The following is a 21,613-nucleotide window of genomic DNA, read 5'->3' as shown; positions in this document are numbered from 1 at the left end:
CAACTCCGCCGAGCTAGTTGGGCCATTTTTTTTTAGGAGCTCTAGTTGGGCCAATTAGACCGGACCAACCAGTTAGCCAACTCATCGAATTTTTTTTATTTTTTATTTTACGAATTTGTAGAAATAAATAGTGATCCAAAAATTTGCCCGTGAAATGGCGGCTGGAGCGGTGGACCTAGCTACCGCCATTTGAAATGCCGGTAGCCGGTTATCGCCGCTTGCTGGCTACCGTTGTTTCAAGCTAGCCAATCCGCTGCAACGGCCAGTTGCGTTGTGCGGAGCCAGCTATAGTCGGTTCAAACAGTATTTTATTTTCGTATAATTTTGTCTCCAAGTGAAAAATTATCCGAGTTACATTGGAAGCACTTAATATTCAGATATGTCACTATTAGTTACAATATAAAACTTCATAATTTGAGAGAGAGGTAGAGCGCAACTAAAGCTTGGCAGCGAATGATAAGAATCCGAGCCCGGTGCTATGTATTCACAGCTCCAAGGTACATGAGGTAAATATTTGCCCACTGTAGCTCTATCAAAGATAGGCTAGAGGCTCAACATCCTGTGGATCAAAAAACAATGCTCAAGGCCTGCTTGCTTCTGAATTGATTGACTACATAGCACCTAATATACTGACAAAACATTAACATTAGCGAGATATATAAACCTATTGTTGCAACATGGTTCTACAATATGTAATCCTACATCTTTAGAGTGCAAATTTATCTAGAAACCAAAAGTAAATTACGTACGTGTTGGAGTCGATCGGTTCCAGTGCAAGGATGCTGATAAAAGTGATGATCCATAGCAATGCCCAGCAACGTACTGTCCAATGAAAGCCAAAATATTCTAGCTAAATTATCCCATAGCTGCACACATACGATTTTTATTAATCCATTTACTTCTCACAAAATCACAATATCTCGATTAAGGCAGTATCAAATAATATATTTTCCTAACAAAAATTACCGCCAATGCCAATCGAATTACTGAAGGCTCAGAGAAGGAAGAAGAACACACCTTTATAGATCTGATACTCCACGATCCGATTGATGTAGACCTCCTCCGCTCTCCCCAAGAATCCCGTCAAAACCTAGAACACAGACAAGGGTGAGGGTTTGCAGTAAAGATTGGGGTGGAGACAGAGGGAGAGGGGTGTGGGTGGTCCTCTCCGGCGAGGATTCGGTGGAAGCAGTAGTCGCCGGCTGCTGCGGATCTCTTCGTGTACGAGGGCAAGCTCGTGAAGAACGCCAGTGCACCCAGGTCTCTAAGCAGCGGCATGGTGTGGAACAAGGACTGGACAGTCACCTCTGATGAGCTCTGGACTGATGATCGCCTCCCGCGCGAGGTTCCCATGTTCCCCCAAGTGAACATCGACAGGCCACATCTAGTGCATTTCCTTATCAGCGACTTCACATACGTGATGAGGAAGATGTGGCTGGTCACCATTGACATGAACACCAGGACCGTCGAGTCATTTTATCAGTATATCAATGGTGAGGATGAGTTCTTGACCAAGGAAAGGTCCATGTGTCCCAGGCCCTTCCTCCCCAGTGAGTTTCTCCAAGTACCTTTAATTTCCTCAAGGTAATACTAATTGCTAGCTGCTGGCATTATTTATCCAAAAACATTGTTAACTATGATGAGCCGTCCAATGAATTTGTTATGCATTAAAGAGCAATATGGAAAGCAATAAGCATACCAGTGTTTCAAAGAAGCAATGCTCTTCCTGCGGCCATTTCTTCTCAAGGAGTTGAAAAAGGACCACTAATCATTTAGATTACCTCTCAATTGATCACTGTTGCTAATTGTTGTTAATTCAATTGAAATATATGGAGGCGTCATATACATAAGCTGAGTGCACCTCCGATATATTTGAGACTGGAGACTCCTTGTAACCACGTGCACGTCATCATGGATTGAGATGATGGATTCAGGTATGGAGGAGGAGTCCTGCAGCTGGCCATCCATTTGTTGAAATCAGCTGCTGGCAGATGGAACTCCATGTCCTCCACGCTGAGGGTATCAGGCAATTTTGGTTCCTCTTCCCTCTGGACATGCTCACAACCGCAGCTGGGCATCAAATAGGTGATGATCGAAGAAGATATGGCTGGTCGTCGCCATTGACATGAGCACCAGGACGGTGGAGTCATTTGCTCAGTATACCAATGGGCAAAAATTACTAACCTTGTTGGCATTATATTTCACTACTGGGAGAGCAGCCTATTGCTCCAACCAGAACCAGTTAGCAAAAGATAAGCAATGGGCTTATGAGTGATGAATTATATGCAAGCTAGCCTTCTCTTGCTAATACTAGATGCAAGTTAAATTTGAACATCATCCATCTAGAATTCGAGATCGTTTTTGACTTTTTGTACTGCTGGAAGAGGCAGGATATGCCTTTATGCCAACTCGTGGAAACATAGGATATTTTCTAAATCCTATGGTTCGTAGATGTGACAACACGTAGCGTAAGAGACAGGTTGTCAATGATGCATGTGTACCATGATCTAGCTAGCGAACGGCATGCATTCATTTTCTTCCAGCTAGCAAATCAGCAAAACATTCTGCCATCATATCATCCCCTCACTCACCCCTGCCCTCTATCAAACTTGTAAGATCCGGGGGAGGCCTCCACAAACATATAACAATATAAGCCAATCCCGAGAGAACATATACAGCATAAAAGAACGAAACGCATTTCCGAACAGCCTCAGTATTTCTGTACAGACAGACCTATGCAATTCCTCCAAAAAAGAAAAGAAAAGAAAAGAAAAGAAAATAGGAAGAGAAAGCAAAAGCAAAACAACATGATTCTCAAACTATCTTGGGAGAACAAAGAAAATTGGTCCCGTCCAATGCGCAGCACCGAGATCCTAGCTAATCAGCTAACCCTATTTGTGCACGTCAAAATTGCCTCCTTCAACCGCTCTTTGTCCAGCGTCGTCTCCACCATCACCTGCGCAGGAAAAAAAAATACACATTCACCATGTCACCAACTACTCTTTTGAATCTATGGAAACGATATTGTTTTCAATCTACTTAGCAATTGTGCTCATGTAAACCTGCTTGTGACCTTAAAAGTTCATACCTCTTGCACATTGTTCCCGTATCGTGCGAGGAGCTTGTATTTTGGACCAATCACTGGTGCCATGTAAACCTGGCGAAAGAAACCAATTTATTCAGAAAACAAAAGATTTCAGTGCAGGGGTTCCAAGAACCAAGTTGCAGATGTTACCTGAAAGGTTGGAGCTAACCCTGGGCTTTGGAAGAATCGTCCTTTATAAACATCTCTTACATCCTCTATTTTCCGCATCTCCTCCATAAGGGCATCCACCTCAGGCCACTAGAAATATTTCAAATCGTGCATCAAAGGGTGAGTCCAACTTTGCAGAACAAGTGCACTTGTTGAAGGAGAAAGGAAACATGAAACGAACAAAAGTAGATCAGTACAATGCCTTATACTTGATACATACAAGTACAGAATCATTGCAGGACCCGAGTTATCTAGGCATCCGTACACTCAACACATATTCACATATCTCTGAAATGAACATGTGACTTTGATCGAAGACAAACAAAGAAAAGGACTCTATGATTCTAAGACTCAAGAATCACAAGTAGGAAGGTCCCAAGCTTCTTTTTTTAATCGAGTTCATGTGTGGTGTGTGCAATACAGATCCCACCAGTGCAGACAGAGTAACATGTGCCATTGCAGGAAGGAAGGCTTGGTCCTCATGGTGCACAATGATTTTGCAAGACAGAATTTCAATCTCTCAAAAATATCCACATTAAAAGAAAGATGAGCTCGTGCAAACCTCGAAATCTGCTTGTACAGGTTCGAGAGCTTCACCTAGTGATAAATCCTCACCAATGACTGCTTCCAAAGCACCTACCGATGGATTTGGCTGCATAGCACAGGAAAGGGCAAGAATTAACAAAAGAAATTCTGAAACCACCAATTTAACATGCTGAAAACTTATGAGATAAAGGGATAAGCCCCAGTACCTTTACATCTTTAAGTGACAAAAATATGCGGTTATTATTATAGTCCAGTTGAATAACTTTAGCATCCACAACCTGCAAATGAAAAAATGTATCTCAAAAACTATAGCATCATGAGCATTTTTAGCAGTATTAAACAAAAAAAGTATAGCCATTTCAGTGAGATTTGAAGGTAGAAAGATAAATCAGAAAAAAGATGACAAAATCTATGAGTTATTCTCTCACATTTTGTCGAATAATTGTATCTCAAAATGATTAGAGGCAATATTTCCAAGCAAAAGATATTCATCTGAAGTACCAACAAAAAAGGGAAGAAGATCAATAATGAGAGCATCACAACTGCAAACTGCCTACCTGACCAATTTTGTAAGAAACTGCTGGATCTAAGGTATCATCCCAAGACACTTCCCATTGCTGAATCAATGCAGGAACCCCTTCAACCTTTGAACGCAATAGTCAGCTGCCAATACTTGATAAAAAAAATCATACATCGATAGACGGAACTGGACCTACCTCAACAAATATCCCAAAGTAAACAAATCGCTTGATAGTGCATTGAACAATATCTCCAACATTAAGCTTAGCCTGCATAATAAGGCAGCAGTGAATACTGTGCAAGCTAATTAGAGGAATAGAGAAAGCATATTTCCGTTTCAGCTACAAGTACGACTACAAAAACATTATGGATTTTAGTCATGAGCTCAAGATGAGCAAAGACTGAAAGAGTTATATATTCCGTACAAGACTTCTCAATTCCCCTCCTACTTGCTGTTGGATATCAGTGCTTTGCACTTAGTTTAAAAAAGTCATTATGCTTTGCACTTAGATAGTTTAAACTTTTGCTGCTAATTTTTTTAATGTTCGGTGACATAAATATATTTGTAAAAGTTGGAGCATATAAACAAGAGGAAAGTACCATCAGACTTTTCTTTTTCTGAATCAATTCTTCACTCTCTTTTGGCTTCATAGAGAAAAATATCCGCTTTGAATTTCTGTCAGCCAGGACAACTGATACTCGGAGTCTCTGTGAAACAACAGCATAATAACTACAATAATATAAATGCAACAGAATGATAGGAAAATAAATCTGGATGCATACTTGACCAATAAATGAAGATAAAAACTTGGATTTCTCTTGGTTGTATGCCCGAAGAAGATCTTCCAACTTCGGCTTAGATGGAAGAGATCCTTGATCCTCACCAGCTACTTCTGAGATGGAGCTAGATTCTGGTTCTATATTCCTGTCAGGAACCTCAAGGCCATCTTCTAATCCCAGACTGTGCTTGTACAAGGAAGGATCACCACCCTTCCTTCTTAACCAAGTCTCAAAAGCTAAGAATTTCCATTTCGTAGCAAGATTTCGGTATGGCAAGAAACCTATCAGTGAGTCAAGTGACACCTGGCAAGGAAGTTGAAACAGAGATCAGAGAAGAACAATGCCACAGGTTAATAAAATAGGCGAATATGCAAAAACTAGCTAAAAACTTACAACAAATCCCTTTGGACTGCAATTTATCAGCTCCACCTCAACTTTTTCCCCAGTACTTGCATAATGCTCTAACCTAGTCCAGTCACTCTCGGTGATGTCCTGCATTAGTGACTCAGTAACTTAAGATTCATATAAATGTCAAGTCCAATCCTATAGGGAGAACATCTCATCACTGAAGCCACATCCACTCTAAGAAGTTATGGTGTTCTGAAAAACATTGAGGTGCTGAAGCTAAAATATCAGTAAATTACCTCTAGTTTTGATGGTAACACATTTCCCCCGTCATCAACATAATTCCTGTTACCAGTAGCATTCATCTTTTCATCAACTGGAGATGGCAAAACTTCAGCAGATTGATTTTCTCTACAAAGTAATAATCACCATGTTAGTTTTAAGGTGACAGCATGCACGAAACCTTAATGATATGATATTTCAAAAATCACAAGAGCAGGGAACAAAGAAATGTTCAAATTATTCCAACCACATGATGTTCTTAATAAGTTAAAAAGTGATACATGTGTACATGTCATAACCACCTATCTAGTATGCAACTGCAAGTCTATGTACGGAGTAAGCAACAAAATGTGCACGAAACATGGTAAGGAACATCTTAACTTCCTAGAAGTAAGTTTTTAGGACATAAGCACAACAATAGCAAGATGCATGTGTATTAGATAATTTTGTAACCTTATGATTAGCACGTGAATACTAATGAAAAAAATACAGGCATGAAAAAGATCTTTCATAACCACTGTAAAAATCCCTACTTTTCAACTATCATCCCAGTAATATTTCCATGTGAGCTCCAAATAAGGATCCAGATAATATCAACTGGTCTGGTACAAGTTATATGCTAAAATATAATTGCGCTGTCCCAGTTCCAGAAGTACCTTTTAGGTCTTCCTTGTAAGAAAGCCTGCATAGAGAAATTGTTGCTAGTTGCTGATTGGTTATCCACTGAACCAGCAGAAGTATTAGTTTCTTGCATGACAGTTTGACTGGATGGCTGTGGTCCTTGAAAACACCAACATTATATTAGCATAATAGTTGAAAAGAAACAAACTACAGCTTCTTTATGCCTTCCTTACCTGCACTGGAATTATCATCAAGCCCAGATGATTCATGAAAGTTTTCAGTCACTAATTTTGCGTCAAGACCTGAAATTTGGAACATATGCACAGCATCAGCTTCAAAAGAATAGTTTTCGTTTTGAGTCAACATTTGGGGGCATTGCAACTCACCCTTAGTTTCTGGCTCAAATTCGATGTTATCCTCTGCAGAAGAAATTGTGGTAGAGCTAGCGGAGGCATGGTCCTGGTCTGGATTAGCAATATCTTTTGCAACATCTGGCTTTTGAAGAAGAGAAATTTTTGTTAAGTCCTCATTCATATCTTTCCTCATTTTCAGGTCAATGTTTGGCTTCATTTTCAGCTTTGACTTCAAATCATCATCCTCACTCTGATACACAGTGGGTTTCCGCAAGGTGACATCCACATCACTTGTTCTAGAGATGCTCCCCACCTCACTGTCATCTGTTGCAGCAGCTAAACTCTCTTTGCTAGGCCAACTATCTTGTACCACAGTGCCCCTTACTATTGGCTTGCTCCCAATTGGCCGTGACAAGGTCAACAGGGGAATATCTTCCTTTGCCTTGCTTCCTACTGGTCGCAACTGAGCCAGAGAAGGCTCATCTTGCTTAGGTTTGCTTCCTGCTGGTCGCAGTAAAGTCAACGGAGGCCCGTCTTGTTTCGGTTTTCCCATTACAGGCCTTGAAATATTCAAAGAACTCTTGCCTTCAACTGGCTTGCTTATTGTTGGTTGTGGGGATACACTTTCTGGTGTTTTGAAATCCTGATCCTTCTTATTAGCATCCATGAACTCCCTCAAAATATCATCTAGCTTGTCCTTTTTAGTGGCGATCAGTTTCTCTACATCGAGGGATGAGGCATCTGGGTCAGACTTCTTAACCAGAATCTGAAAGAATGATCGCGGGAGAAGCAAGTCATGCTAATTGTGGCGAAAAAAAGATGAAGCAATATACTTTCATACATGGGTGGTGTCACAGTGTACATCGGATAGTAGCATCACGCATAACATTACTGTGAAGCGAAATTTAACCATTCGTCTATTCCAATAAGAGAAATCCATAATGAAGAAGACAGACATTTTTAATCCTACTCAATACTCATAGTACTATCTAGGCATGAGATAATTTGCAAAAGGAAATACATAGAAATGGGGCGACCTTTGCGAGGGTGAGCTTGGGGTCCTCCCCGAGGAAGCGTCCGAAATCCAGCTCCATCATGTCCCACTTGTCCAGCGGCGGCAGGTCCCCTCCGTTCCCGCCGCCTGCTGCTCGAGGCGGCGGCGCCCGGAGGAGGCGTACCCGGCCGGTGGCGGAGCGGGAGGCACCGCCGCGACGGCGGAGGATGAAGGGGCGCGCCGCGGCGGTCCCGGAGCCCGCGAAGACGCCGGCCGCGGGGGCGGCGCCGGCGAAGGCTTCCATGGCCGGAGCGGGTGGGGGAAGGCGGAGTGGGGGGTTTAGCGGAAATGGAAGCCGTAACGGATAAAAAGCGCGTGCGGGCTTTCCGGGTGCGGGCATCAATGGCTGGATGTCGGACGCGTGGCACTATCTAAGCCGTCCGAGGGGCAAACAAAGGTTATTTGGAGCTCGTGTATTCTTCCAATTGCATGGATAAGAAGCTCTTTTTATCACTGCTGACTCACCTATACATCATTTTTTTTTAACGTACCACAACACTAAACTCCTCTATCTGCCACTTGTAGGTACCATTGGCCTTGTCTCTCCTAAAACTTGCCCATCATCACCATTTTGTTGATGTTGGTAGGTTTCATTGTTCAACAAGAGTCCGAATGGCCTATCATATGACATGGGCCTTAGTTTGTGATTTTATAAAAAAAACATGTTTTTCTCAAAAAACAAAACAAAGAACATGCACTTCTATATGTATATGAAATGGAGATCAGCAAGAATTGTTTTTTGGTTTAGCCTTTTTTTATTAAAATAGCAATTAGCAAGTGCAAAGCTAAAATTTGAAAAAGTAGTTGTTTCTGTCACGCCAATCAATTTGGCGTGACTTGTGAGGTGGTTCACGTGAAAAAGAATCAGCATGATATTCAATATTGTCACCCCAAGTATTACGGAGCGATGACTTGCATAATAATTTGAGGGTTGATTCTTTTTGTAAGAAAAAAAAGGAAGCATATCATAGATATTATTATACACCTAGACATACACTATATCTAGATGAATAATAATATCTATGAATCTAAAAAATCTAAAACAACCTATAATTTGGAACGAAAGAATGCCCATTCCCCCGCTTCTCCCCTCCCATGCGACTCGGGGGCGACCAGTGCGCCGCCACCAGCCTCCCCTCCATCGGGCCGTCGACCGGCGGGTGGCGGCGGCGGCCCCACCCTCCGCCCCCTACTCTCCTTTCCTCCTCTCTACCCCACCCCTCAGCCCTAAATCCCGGTGAACACCGGTCGCTTCTCCGGCTGACGCCGGCCATTGGAGGTTAGATCCGCACATCCCATGGCCGGATCTACCTTCTCCACCACCGAATACGGGCTGGGCTCGTCCTTGCTCCTTCCTACCACCGCCATGGATGCACTGCCCACCTAGCGGCACTCCTCGCCGCCCCCCTTGGCTGGGGCTTGGCGGGCACCGCTCGGCCTTGCGCAGCACCGTTGTCCCGTGCGGCCCCCCACCGTCGGTTTGCCCGGCTGGCCACCGGTGCTGCCGCGACCATGTCGACGAAGGACCGACGGTTCGGCCGAGGGCAGGGGCTGCCAGTCGTTGCCGTGCCCAGATCCACGTGAAGGGGCCTCGGTGGTAGCGTCCCAAACTTGCCGCGGTGGTCTCAGCAGCTGCCACCGCTGTGGGTCTTCGCTGTTGCCGGATTTTGGGGAAGACGAGTCCACCATGGTGGATGGTGTACCGTGCTGGTCATTGACCTGCGCCCCACTGATTGCCCTCTTTGGTGCGTGGCGGTGGCTCTGGAAGGTTGACGGCGTGCTCGGGGGTGGGTGAAAGGCGAAAGCCTTTGCTTGCTCGCGAGCATATGACGGCAACGCCCTCGAGTGCCGTTTACCTCCTTGGAGGCGTCATTCTTCTGCCTCCCCCCATCCTATACCAACAAGCTTCCTGGGTGTAAACCCTGACCGTGTAGGTCGGGCGATGGCGGCGACAGTGGCGTCGTCTCGGAAGTTCATGCAGTTTGCAGTTGTCGTGGTAGTGGTCGTCATCAACTCTCCAACATAATTTTTTCTTTTGTGCCTGCCTTTACTTTGAATTGTTCATCGTCGCCTTGGTTGACACTGTCGTGCTGTTGGTGCTTCCTCTGACGGATGCTTCGCCGCTCAGGTTGTGATCGTTGGGTGGATGCTTTGCCACTGTTCTTCGTTGAGGTGGATGCTTTACCACTGTGTGCTTGGGCGGATGCTTTGCCGCCATGATGTTGTTTGGGTGGATGCTTTGTTACCACTGATGCTGTGTTGATCGGGTGGATTTTGTGCCACCGCTGGTTGGTCCGGATGGATGCTTTGCCACTGCTCTTCTGCTCTGGCGGATGCTTTGTCGCCGTGGTCGTGCTGTTCAGTGGATGTTTTCGCCATCGTTTTATGCTTCGAGCTTCCTCTCCTTAGGCATCTTTGATGACAGTGTATCTCTTTTGCAGGTTCTGCTCTTAGGGTAGCCTGTTAGGGTGGCGGGGGTGGGAGTGTCCTCCCCCTTCGTGCTTCTTCTGTTGTCGGTTTGTTGTGGTTGTCGCTTTGGTCGCTTGCCTGCTATAAGTTTGGTTGTACGTTTCTTTGTTTTTAGTCCTTTCACTCCTTTGTGCCCTTGTGTTGGTCAAACCTTGTTTGGCTGCATGAACATCTGTGTCTGTAATTTGCTTTCCTCTTAATGAAATATATGCTAAGTACAGCCGTAGGAAAAAAAAATTGGAACGAAGGGGGTACCATATATCCTGAGGTCTGAGCTGAGAACACCGCGGCAGTGGACTTACGAGCGCCGACGGCGGGCAACTTGCTTGGGAGGTTATACGTACGGAGTACTGCTTATAAATAGCCTAGCTAGCTCCGCCCGACGACGGCGACCGGCGACGGCGAGGTGGGAATGTTCATTCGAGCGTACGTGGCGCGAGACCATCCACGTACGCGTGCAGGTGACGGAGCATCAGGACTGACCGGCCGGCCCGGCACAGCTAGCTCTGCATGCAGCTGCTAGCTGGATGCTGGTGAAGAGCTAGTACTGTGTCTATTGATTAAATTACTCCACTACGAGTACACTTTGAAAATGTTTTTTTTTTTGATACTACCAACGCCCCAGCAGGTCCAAGTCATGCATGATGAACTGACGACGTACGTGCCAATCCGGCCGGAGTACGACCGACCGCCGCCGCAGCTCATCTCTTGTCGTCGGTCAATTTCAGCTTAATCAGATCGTTAAGTTTTCACTCCCACTGATTCGCCGGCCCGCTTGTTTTCAATCTAAATCATTTATTTAATTGCATTTATTTATATATCTACTGCAAATTAAGTTTTTATCAAGGGACACATCTTTTTCGTGTCTCGATCACGTTGGTGTACCATGTGGTTAAACAGAGGAATGAGATTAATGGAATCGACAAACAAAAACTTTAGTGCATGCAGTATATGTACCATTAGGTTGCTGCAGGTAATAAGGTGCTGGCGATCCAGCTGACAGCTGCGGCCGTTAATTCGATCCTTCTGAGGTGAGGATGAATGAATGTGTGGTCCACCTTGTGGCACGTGCGCAGCAGCAAAAGAGAAGAATGACCCGGCAGGTACCAGTGTGTAGTCTGCGTCGTCTCTCCTGTTATTCTCAACTGTTTGCTGGCTGCATCTCTTGTGCATGTAAATAGTATGTGCCCAATTGTGCCAACTGTTAATATGTACCACGGCTAATTAACATTTTTCACCACAACTAACATATTAACGTTAGTTGTTATATGTAGCTAGGAGCAAGCAAGAGGACCAGAAAAAGAAAGAAACTTTTGTATTGTATTTGGTGAAAGGTCATTGAGCGAGAGTGTCCAAATCAGCACGAGTTTGGAAAAGAAATATCCCCGGAGAAAAGAACGGGACCGTTGCATTGCTTTATTTCCCCATTCATCATTGATTAATGACTTATTTGGTGTGGATGACATCGACTCGATAATGCCACAGAGTTTTTTTTTTAATCATAAGCTGCAGATTTTTTTTTAAAAAAAATAAATAAATCATAAGCTGCAGATGGAGCAAAATAAGGGACGGCCACAGAGTCGAGGGGGCAGAGGGGATCATCGATGTGGTGGATGCCTGGATGGAGATCTGCAATTGGGCGGGGTGCATGCACGAGCGGCGTACGTGAGCACACGTAACCACACCACTGACCACCATTTTCTCTCCTCCTCTCCTGATTCATTCATTCATTCTCTGTCTAATCCGGTTGCATTGCAGGTGAACCCTTCAATAGTCTATTTGGTTCACTAATTAGGAGTATTAAATATAGATTAATTACAAAACCAACCGATGCAAACTAAACTTTATAATTAGCTTATGTTTAATTTTTATCGAAGATTTCACGTAACAAAGATACAAACAGCTTGTTAAATCCATCGATAACTGGATGGCGTGGCCTGCTGCATCGATTCGACGTTGCAACGGCATCTGATCCGAGTCCCCTTCTCATCGAATCTTGCACTGCACAGCCTTTTCTCCTCCAAGTGTCAGTGTGTGTGGGCCACTGCATGCCCCACAGGTCCACTTCCTCTCTCTCACCCTATCTCTTCTTATCCACTCTGACATCAATTGCATGCAAGCTTATTAGTTACGTCGTCTGTGGCATCGAGGATCAAGCTCAGCCATGCATGTTGTGATACAATATCAATATGAGTTACTCCGAGTTCATGTTGCATGCATGGATCAGCTCACAGAAAATGGATCTAGTCCAAGTCCATACACACCGTCGTTTCAAAAAAAAAAAGTCCATACACGCCCACTTAGCTGCCGTACGTCGACAGTGTTAGTGGGCCTGTTCGCTTCAGCTTATAAGCCGGCTGGAAAGCTGAAACGACTGATTTGTTGTGAGAGAAAAATACTGTTTGGTGACTGATAAGCCGGCTGAATAAGCTGAAGCGAACAGGGCGAGTGTCACCACCCAAAACACTTGGACGCATTCGGATCTCATATCTAAACGTAACTTAACCATACTTATGCCCTATATACGTGCGGCTATCTTGTACATAGAAATAACATATTAATTATCTTCATTAATTTGCACAACAAGATTATTCATGAGACATGCACATAAGTTACTTTTGTTTTTTTTCTTAAAAGAACCTTCGTGCATGGAGTCTATTTAACCCCTTAAAATGATCTCCTTTTTTGAATAATTGAATAAAAAAGAACAAAAAGAATAAAAAAGAATCAGAATTTGCTCTCGTAATCAGCTAAATGTCAATGTTGACAGAATTAAGTCATGCAGTTTGCACCTGCTTCTTCTTTTATTCCACATGTTTGCCTTTTCTTTTCATATTAAAGAAAATACATATACTCGACGACCTACCTATCACTGACAGACCTTTTAAAGGATCATCAATCCAATACCACAAACATATATGTAAAAAAATTGTAAAAATCTCTAAACAAAATAAACCAGTAGACAATATTAATGATCCGAATTAATCGGAGCACACGACTTCTTAATTCTTCCAGCTGCTGGCTAACCTAACTAACTAAACAGCCACGTACGGCAAGGCTAGCTGTATCTCTTCCTCTCCACTTGCATTGGTTTGCCGCCACTATTTGCAATTGCAGCCACGACATGACCACAGCTCCAACCACAGAAACCATCCAACCTCCCAAAACCTCTCCGTGTCCTCCCATTGGCCGGCTAGCTCCTGTGGCTGCCCACTGCACCACACATCTCTCTTCCCATCTCTCTCTCTCTCTACCTCTCTGCTGTCGATGCTCATCTCCCTCCCTCCCTCTCTCTCTAGGCTGGGCCGTTTGGGTAGGGAGCTAGTACTTCAAGTAATTAAAGCAAAGATTAGCCCCGGTCCAGCCCCCAAAACTAACAAGAGGTACCAAACCAAAACCAAGAAAAAACCAAACTTTCTCATGCATTGTTCAGCTAAGATTGTAGTAGCACAGACGACACAGCATGATGAAGAGGAAGCAGAGCTGGTAGCTAGATATACACAACAATCCAGCTGCAATGCTCGCCTATGAGGAGCTCTAGTCCATGAGCAACCCCTCTTCTCCGGCCTCTTCCCGCGCCGCCGCACAGCACCAAGAAACGACGACCTTGCAGTTGCAGCAGCAAGAGCAAGCCGCCGGAGCCAGCCAGGCCGCTGGCATTATTACTCTTCCCCCTGCTGCAGCCGCCGCCGCCGACAGGGACGACAAGGACGACAACGGCGAGCTGTCGCCTCCGCGGTGCGAATGGGAGTTCCGGCTGGCGGCCACCGTGCCGTCCACCGCCCTTCCGGGGGCGTCGGACGCCATCGGCAGCGTCGACTTCGACCCCACCGGCTGCCTCCTCGCCACCGGCGGCATCGCCCGGAGGATCCGGATGTACGACGTGGCCTCCCTGCTGGCGGATGTGGATAGCGGCGGCGGCGGCAGCGTCACCGGCGTCCCCGCGTCGTGCATCTGCGTGCCGGCGAAGCTGAGCAGCGTGCGGTGGCGCCCGTGCGGCGCGCCGTCGCCGCCGGTGGTGGGGTGCGGCGACTACGACGGCGTGGTGACGGAGTACGACGTGGAGCGCGGCGTGGCGGCGTGGGAGCGCGACGAGCACGCGGGGCGGCGCGTGTGGTCGCTGGACTACGCCCCCGGCGCGGCCATGGCGGCGTCCGGGTCGGACGACCGGACGGCGCACGTGTGGGACCCGCGCGCCCCGTCGGCGGGCTGGGCCACCGCGCGCGCCGGCGGCGCCGTGCTGTGCGTGGAGTTCGACCCGTCGGGCGCGCCGCAGCTGGCCGTGGGGTCGGCGGACCGGCGCGCCGTGGTGTACGACGTCCGCGCGCTGGGCCGCGGCGCCGTGGCGTGGATGGACGGGCACGGGCGCGCGGTGACGTACGTGCGGTGGGCCGGGGCGGCGCCGGCGCGGCGGGTGGTGACGTCGGCGGCGGACGGGACCCACCGGCTGTGGGAGTGGGAGAGCGCCGCCGCCGCGGCGGCGGCGCGGGAGGTGCGGTCGTACAGCGGCCACGCGAGCGCGCGGAGCTTCGTGGGGATGGGGGTGTGGCGCGCGGCGGGCCTCGTGGCCAGCGGCTCCGAGTCCAACCACGTCTTCGTCTACGACCTCCGGTGGGCCAAGCCCATCTGGGTACACCCTTTCGTTGTTGGTGGGGCCCACAGCCCAGTCACCACCACCAGCACCTCTCCCTCTTCTGTTGGCGAAGCTGCTGCTGCTGCTGGTGGGTTCGTCAGCGCGGTGGCGTGGCGACAGGGCAGCGACCACGACGGCGGCGGCGCGCTGGTCGCCGGCGGGTCGGACGGCGTGCTCAAGATGTTCACGTGCCACCGGCGGAGGGCAGCGGGCGACGGCGATGATAATGCTTCTCTTCTCCTCTGAGTGCTTTGAGCCGACGGAGAAGAATGCTAAGCATCGACCGCTTTCATTGCTGTGCACCTCTATTGCTTGTTTTTTCCCCTCTTTTTTATTATTTGTTTTTCCTTTTCTTCAGACAACGAACAGAAGAATTAAGCAACGACGGTAAGTACATGTTAGACTGAAATTGAGGGGAGAAAAGGGAGGAGGACAGAAGAGAGATTGATGATGTTGAAGATGATTCTTTTTCTTTTTTGATTTTCTGAGGTGATGATGCACGAATCCCTGACGGTGTACTGATCTATTTTTTAATGAATAATAAAAATCCATGATGACTCGATTGTTTATATGCCTGCTGTAATGTGTTGTACGCTTGCACTTGCATTGCACGGTCTCATCATTCATCAGGCATTTTCGCTCTGTTGTTAATTGCACATGCCTTGTACCGAGCGAGGTTCTACACAAACAAGAAGTCTCGAACTTCAAATGGACACGGCCCAACTGAGTAGTACGTCCAACTTCTTTTTTGAAAGGAAAAGGTCCTTTTGACCCCTCGTCTATCATCGTAGTCTAAGTATCGTCCCTCATGTGCAAAACCAGGTGTTGGTCATCCCTTTAAAATCTGTTTATTTTTTCCCCTCAGCTATTTTGAGAGTGGTTTCGCATGACATGGCGTTAGGTCACACACGTTTGACGGTGGGTCCAACATGCAGGCAATGCAGGTGCCTTTCTTCCTCCTTAACCTCTCTTGATAGTGTTCCGATATCACCGTGCAGGTTTCGGGGGACGCAACGGAGCCCGGCATGGTAGCCGCGCCGACAGCGAGGCTCGGAAAGCACGGACGCGGAGGCCGATGCCTCGGGCAAGGCAGCGAGCTTGGAGATATGCTTCAGGGTCTGGGGAACCGTGTTGGAGTCGAAGCGGAGGAAGGCCACGAGGTCGGACGTGACGCAGGCGTCCGCGAGGGAGGCCAACGTTTGTGCCTGCCTAGAGGAGCTAGCGATGAAGGTGGTACATGGCGGCCGGTGGTCAAGGGTGGGTGGGGTGGAGTGCGGACGGGGAACACGCGGCGCCGACAAGCGCCGACAGCGTCGCGCCAGAGCTGTCTAAGCCCAAGGTGCATGACTCCTCCATCTGTGAGCTCGATATAGGGGGAAGGAGGAAGAGAGAGGAGGAAAAAAGCCACCTGGTATATGGGATCCACCATCAGGCATGTGGGATCTAGTGTCACATCATGCGAAACCACTCTTAAAACAGCTGAGGGATAAAAATAAAGTTGGGATGGCCGATACCTGATTTTGCAACGAAATTCAGAATTATGAGGGCATTTCGAAAATGAATATGGCCAACTTCTCATTCACACAGGCCTCAATAACTAAAAGGCCCAACCCAATCGCCGTTCCAGTCGCAGGCCCAATCTTCTAACCTCCTCACAGCCAGCTGCATCAGACAAGGCCCAAACTCGAAACCCTAAGGCTCGCAATCCCCGGCGCCACTTCTTCCCTCTCTCCCACCTCGGCGGCGGCCTCTCCACTCTTCCTCTTCCCCCACGCGCAGGTCATCGGAGGTAAGCTTACTGCGCCTGCGCCATCCCAAGCCCTAGAGCGCGCGCGCGGACCTGAGGCGGCGTGTTGTTGTTCTGCGCAGATGTCGGCGGCGGAGGCGAAGGCGGCGGTGGTGCCGGAGTCGGTGCTGCGGAAGCGCAAGCGCGAGGAGCAGTGGGCGGCGGACAAGAAGGAGAAGGCGCTCGCGGACAGGAAGAAGGCGCTCGAGAGCCGCAAGACCATCTTCGCGCGCGCCAAGCAGTACGCGCAGGAGTACGACGCGCAGGTGAGCGACCCCCCTTCCCCGTCTCGTGTCCGGGTCCCTTCGTTTCTGCGCTACGCGCCCTCTGGTTTCTTGCGACTGATTTGATCCGACGGTGCGCCATTTAGTTTTGGAAACGATTTGGTGGATACTGAATACCTTGTTGATTAGCAGTGCTGTGATCTAGTAATGAATTGCTGTTTCTTGAATGAGATAAGGCTGCCGATTTTTAGACCAGTTATCAATTGGACTTTGTTTACTGAATTAGGAACTTGTGGGGAATCTGTCCTGATGGACTTGCGCTTTGTGTGCAGGAGAAGGAGCTTGTGCAGCTCAAGCGTGAGGCCCGGTTGAAGGGTGGGTTCTATGTGAGCCCTGAGGCCAAGCTTCTGTTTGTGATCCGCATCCGTGGGTATGGCGCTGTCTCATCTCATATTAGTCGCTTGATTCGCTTGCCGTGCTAAAATGCTAATTTCTGGCGACTGTAGTATCAATGCCATGCACCCCAAGACCCGCAAGATCTTGCAGCTCCTGCGTTTGAGGCAGATCTTCAATGGTGTTTTCCTCAAGGTTAACAAGGCCACCATTAACATGCTGCGCAGGGTGGAGCCATATGTTGCGTATGGGTAAGTTCAAATCTGTTTGGCTTCCATGACTGAGTGTATTCTTTTTTCAAATTTAGCCACGTCAAGCTATATATGTGTAGGAATGTGGTGCATTTCAAAGATGCAGAAAAGGAACTGTCGCAATCCTTCACACCATACATCAGAAATAACTGCTAGAGTGGCTGTGGCACACTTAATGACTATGATGTGAAAACTGCCTGGTTTCTTTAACTGGTTGTGTTGTATGTACCATGGTGTTGTGATATCATGAGTTCAGTAGAAAGATTTGAGGTCTTTGTGAATCTTCTGCTTCTAGAGAAAGCTGCCATTATTCTTGTCCTTATTTATCCAGTTAGTGGTTCGGATTGGTAAACATGATTGTCTATTTGTTTAGTCACAACTCCTTTAGCGGACTACTTACCTTGCTACTGGCATATTGACATGATGTTTGTACACTTGTACCGAGTTAGATTGATTACTCATAATGTGACGTGGCTCAGCCCAGTTGTGCCAAATCTAGTTCATATTCTTTAACGGCTTGATCATAAAGCTGAGTGACCAGGGGCAAGAATAATATTAGATACCAGTTGTCATAAAGTGTTGTTTCAGCTCCTCTGTATTTTAGGTCTCAATGATTTTTATTTTTTATGCTGCTATTCTATGTAGCCTGAAACATATATTATTATTATTTTCAGGTACCCAAACCTGAAGAGTGTAAGGGAGTTGATCTACAAGAGGGGCTATGGGAAGCTGAACAAGCAGAGGATTCCTCTGAGCAACAACAATGTCATTGAGGAGGTTAGCCATAGCCCATGCTGATTCTGAAGATATATGGGTTGCCTATGCTGATTCTGATGATACATGCGTTTCAATTAGAATATAAGTAATTTTTCTCTGCTTCCTGCCTGTCAGGGCCTTGGGAACCACAACATCATCTGCATTGAGGATCTTGTCCATGAGATCATGACCGTTGGCCCACACTTCAAGGAGGCCAACAACTTCCTATGGCCATTCAAGCTGAAGGCACCTCTGGGTGGCCTGAAGAAGAAGAGGAACCACTATGTTGAGGGTGGTGATGCTGGTAACCGTGAGAACTACATCAATGAGCTCATCAAGAGGATGAACTAGGCTCTTCTATCGTCTAGGTCTGAGAAGTTGTTTTACTCTAGGGAGTCATGTTGGGTAATGACAGATATGCAACTTTGACATTCCAAACAGAATGTTGAACTTGGCTCTTTCACAGCGAGACTTCCAGTAGGAAATCTGTACTGTTTATGCATCTGGAGATATTTGTGTTTATCCACTCATGTTGCCATTGCTGTGTGTGTTGTGCTTTTCGATTCACTCTGATCCAGGATCCAAGTCAGTCGTCATGATGTTAAGCAGCAGAACTGATTTGCCTTTCGTGCCCAGTTTCTAATATCAGCCATTGGTACTAGTTGGTTTGTGTAAATTTGCCCACGCAGTTCACCAAGATTTTTTTTGATTGGTGTGGTTACAGCTTTGGAATTTCATGTAAATCTTTGGCCAAACTGTGGGCAAGCAAAATTTCTGTTGGACAAGTTTGAACAGGAACTGAACAGACGGTGTTAGCAATGTACATCAGCGTATAATTGCATCGGAACTTGCACTGTCAGTCTGTCACTGAAAGGTCAATGTATTTAGAGATGGTTTCTTGGCGAAATCGACTGACTCCACCACATGAATCTACATCCACCGCTTACAAATGATCTCTCAAGTTATCACTGGTGCAAAAGGCCGCGTAGTTGCAGTAAGAGGCCTCTGTTCTGTCATGGCCAATTGGTTTGATTCCAAAAGATGTAAACTCGTTCGTCATGGCTGACGCACAATCGGAGCACTCGTGTGGCTACTGAATAATAGTTATGATATCTCCCCCTTTTTTTTCTCTCGGATATATATAACAAGTAGCATTATGCGATCTGCATTTTTGGCTTCACACTGGCTTGAGAACTTGTGAGCAATGAGCCTGCTCATACATGGATGGCCTCATCTCCTCCACTTTGGGCTTTGGGCACCGCCCCTGGCACTGGCAGGCATGCTAGGATAATGCACCTGCGCACACTTGGATAAGCTTTTCTTTGCAGGACAGCTCCACATACATGGTATAAACATGCCACTATGCCAGGGGTTCCTTTTTTTCTGAGACCAGAAACATGACATTCTTAAAAAGGCATAATCACCGAGGCAATCTCGATATGCTATTTCCTAGCTACTATGATCCATCATTAGATGAACAAAACCACAGGGTCAATGGCAACAATTTCCTATTTTTCAGTTCTCCATGAAGTTTTGCGTGATTTCCCCCCTTTTTCAGAGGATCCAGGATTTTTTTACTAATAGTCTAATACATAGGGCAAAGAGCATGCATAAGTAATTAAGTAGGGATGAAAGCGGATCGGATCGGAGTGGATAATACCTTTTTCATATCCTCATCCATTCTTTTTTATCGGATGCGGAGCGGAGTGGATATTACATGGATGCGTTTACGGATGCGGATTTTCTCGGATGTCGGAATTGGTGTAGAGTCGGATCAGTGTCGGAGTGTCGGAGCGGACGTAGATTAAAATAGTCGGATAATACATGCTCACGTTTAGTTTTTATGGTGGTCAATAATTCCTAAAACAAGTAGGAACATAATATGAAAAATATTTGTCTTTATTCACAAATCATGACATGGTTCACAAATCGTATCAAAGGTGACCTTAACTATTGACACCGACACATCACGCTTGACATCGAATAAAAATTATTACAAGTTCCCAATTCGTTCAATTATCAGATAATTCATATCCATCGGATTCCACTAAAACCATACCCTACTCCGCATCCACACACAATCGGATTCGGATTATCCATATCCGCATGGATATCAAAAACATCTTCCCCGTATCAGCAAAATACGGATCTGAATCGGATTGGATGCAGAAATTATCCTTACCATTTTCACCCCTACAATTAAGCATGTTTTCTTTTTGACGAACAAACCAACATCACAAACCCAAACTGTCATTAAAGTGTCACTTGTTCTTCATGATACAAGCACAATACCATCATGATACAAGCAAGATGACATAGTTTTCTCAGCACCCCCCTACTTAATTCTGCAAAGATATACTGACAATTTGCAGTGAGGCCGCCCTTGATTATTCGGCGCGTATGTCCTCGTATGAGCTGGACCTGCGTATACAATCCCCCCATCTCACCTGTCCCTCTGTGGATTATAATTCTTAAGCAAGGAAGCATTGACTTGCATCCCATCATTGCAAGTACAGATGAGCCCTAGTGCATGTTCCTAGTGGCATTGTTTAGTCCCCAGCATATTTTGCACATCACCATCGTTTCCGTGTTCTTTTAATCGTCGGTGAGCTTTTAATTAAATCGTTTCTCGTATTTACTTTACGTTCTAGATGGATGGATGTGACAAGAAGAACAAAAAGTCCTGCTGCTCAGGAAGTTGTTTACTGGGTTGTGGAGTTCAGACTTCAGAGGGCTCCCATTCAGACAAAAGATTCCTTTTATCATCCCTCCATTCAGAGCAACGCAGATAGTTTAAGCAGTTGCTCATAATTTTATAGCGCAAGATGTGAATTTGTATGACAATTAGGTGTTTGTCCACATGCAGCTGTGCCCAAGTCAATTTGCCAACAAATATAGTTTTGCATAGCTCCTACTAGTTTATAGCTGTCGGCTAATGTTGAGAAAGAATTGTTTTGATTGTTCTCGTAAGCGAATCGCCGTGTTTGGTGCTGAGGCAGAGAAGAATAGGGGATTAGGACACCCCTTGAGTTGAGATCACATGGAATTGTCCTCTCTCGTAGGACATGGTTGCTTATTAAAATAGGACAGAGATATCAAGCATGATAGGACCCTCACTCATGGCATATTATTAGCTACCTCTAATTTCTTTCCAAGGGGATAACAAATTCTGCTAATATATGTCTCCCTCTCTTGTGGGGGCAAACTATAGCTACGCACTGGATCATGCCTCTTTGTTTTCGGTTCGCGTGCTGCGCGAGCTTGAGTGCATGTTGGCTCCTTTTGATTTCAGTTTTTCAGAGGAAGTGTAGTTGCCAGGTATATACACTTGTTGAAGTTTACTGTACC

The 21,613-nt window shown here is 46.3% G+C and overlaps 3 protein-coding genes and 1 long non-coding RNA gene across 4 annotated transcripts; 2 read left to right on the top strand and 2 right to left on the bottom strand.

The window, feature by feature from the left end:
- Nucleotides 1-191: 191 nt before the first annotated feature.
- LOC101775021 lies at nt 192-2,353 on the bottom strand. Its single transcript, XR_002676233.1, has 3 exons — nt 1,018-2,353; nt 750-866; nt 192-629 (listed from the first exon to the last, which is right to left on the bottom strand). It is a non-coding gene; the product is annotated as an uncharacterized LOC101775021 (long non-coding RNA).
- A 297-nt stretch (nt 2,354-2,650) lies between these two features.
- On the bottom strand, nt 2,651-8,040 carry LOC101774630. Its single transcript, XM_004952098.2, has 15 exons — nt 7,737-8,040; nt 6,733-7,465; nt 6,580-6,648; nt 6,382-6,505; nt 5,743-5,854; nt 5,492-5,590; nt 5,102-5,401; nt 4,919-5,026; nt 4,516-4,587; nt 4,357-4,443; nt 4,006-4,077; nt 3,816-3,905; nt 3,236-3,343; nt 3,089-3,157; nt 2,651-2,956 (listed from the first exon to the last, which is right to left on the bottom strand). Exons 1-15 carry the CDS (start codon nt 7,995-7,997, stop codon nt 2,882-2,884), a joined length of 2,379 nt encoding a protein of 792 aa, XP_004952155.1. The 5' UTR covers nt 7,998-8,040; the 3' UTR covers nt 2,651-2,881.
- Nucleotides 8,041-13,766: 5,726 nt separating this feature from the next.
- LOC101763569 (WD repeat-containing protein RUP2) lies at nt 13,767-15,101 on the top strand. Its single transcript, XM_004954706.3, has one exon. It carries the CDS (start codon nt 13,767-13,769, stop codon nt 15,099-15,101), a length of 1,335 nt encoding a protein of 444 aa, XP_004954763.1.
- Nucleotides 15,102-16,489: 1,388 nt separating this feature from the next.
- LOC101773958 (60S ribosomal protein L7-3) lies at nt 16,490-18,926 on the top strand. The gene is made up of 6 exons (XM_004952096.4): nt 16,490-16,644; nt 16,725-16,907; nt 17,198-17,295; nt 17,372-17,509; nt 18,184-18,286; nt 18,401-18,926. Exons 2-6 carry the CDS (start codon nt 16,725-16,727, stop codon nt 18,614-18,616), a joined length of 738 nt encoding a protein of 245 aa, XP_004952153.1. The 5' UTR covers nt 16,490-16,644; the 3' UTR covers nt 18,617-18,926.
- The last annotated feature ends 2,687 nt before the right edge of the window (nt 18,927-21,613 follow it).

The sequence above is a fragment of the Setaria italica genome, chromosome I, assembly GCF_000263155.2.
Source record: "Setaria italica strain Yugu1 chromosome I, Setaria_italica_v2.0, whole genome shotgun sequence".
Lineage (NCBI taxonomy): Eukaryota > Viridiplantae > Streptophyta > Magnoliopsida > Poales > Poaceae > Setaria > Setaria italica.
This window is presented reverse-complemented; position numbering and strand designations above follow the sequence as displayed.

Bases quoted from the DNA above. Each gene is read 5' to 3' on its own strand.
- LOC101774630 (XM_004952098.2), bottom strand. From the start codon at position 7,997: ATGGAAGCCTTCGCCGGCGCCGCCCCCGCGGCCGGCGTCTTCGCGGGC. The intron at 7,466-7,736 runs GTCGCCCCATTT...TCATTCTTTCAG, and splicing joins CCAAGCTCACCCTCGCAAAG to ATTCTGGTTAAGAAGTCTGA. The intron at 6,506-6,579 runs GTAAGGAAGGCA...GGTGTTTTCAAG, and splicing joins TGATGATAATTCCAGTGCAG to GACCACAGCCATCCAGTCAA.
- LOC101763569 (XM_004954706.3), top strand. From the start codon at position 13,767: ATGAGCAACCCCTCTTCTCCGGCCTCTTCCCGCGCCGCCGCACAGCAC.
- LOC101773958 (XM_004952096.4), top strand. From the start codon at position 16,725: ATGTCGGCGGCGGAGGCGAAGGCGGCGGTGGTGCCGGAGTCGGTGCTG. The intron at 17,296-17,371 runs GTATGGCGCTGT...TGGCGACTGTAG, and splicing joins TTTGTGATCCGCATCCGTGG to TATCAATGCCATGCACCCCA. The intron at 18,287-18,400 runs GTTAGCCATAGC...CCTGCCTGTCAG, and splicing joins ACAACAATGTCATTGAGGAG to GGCCTTGGGAACCACAACAT.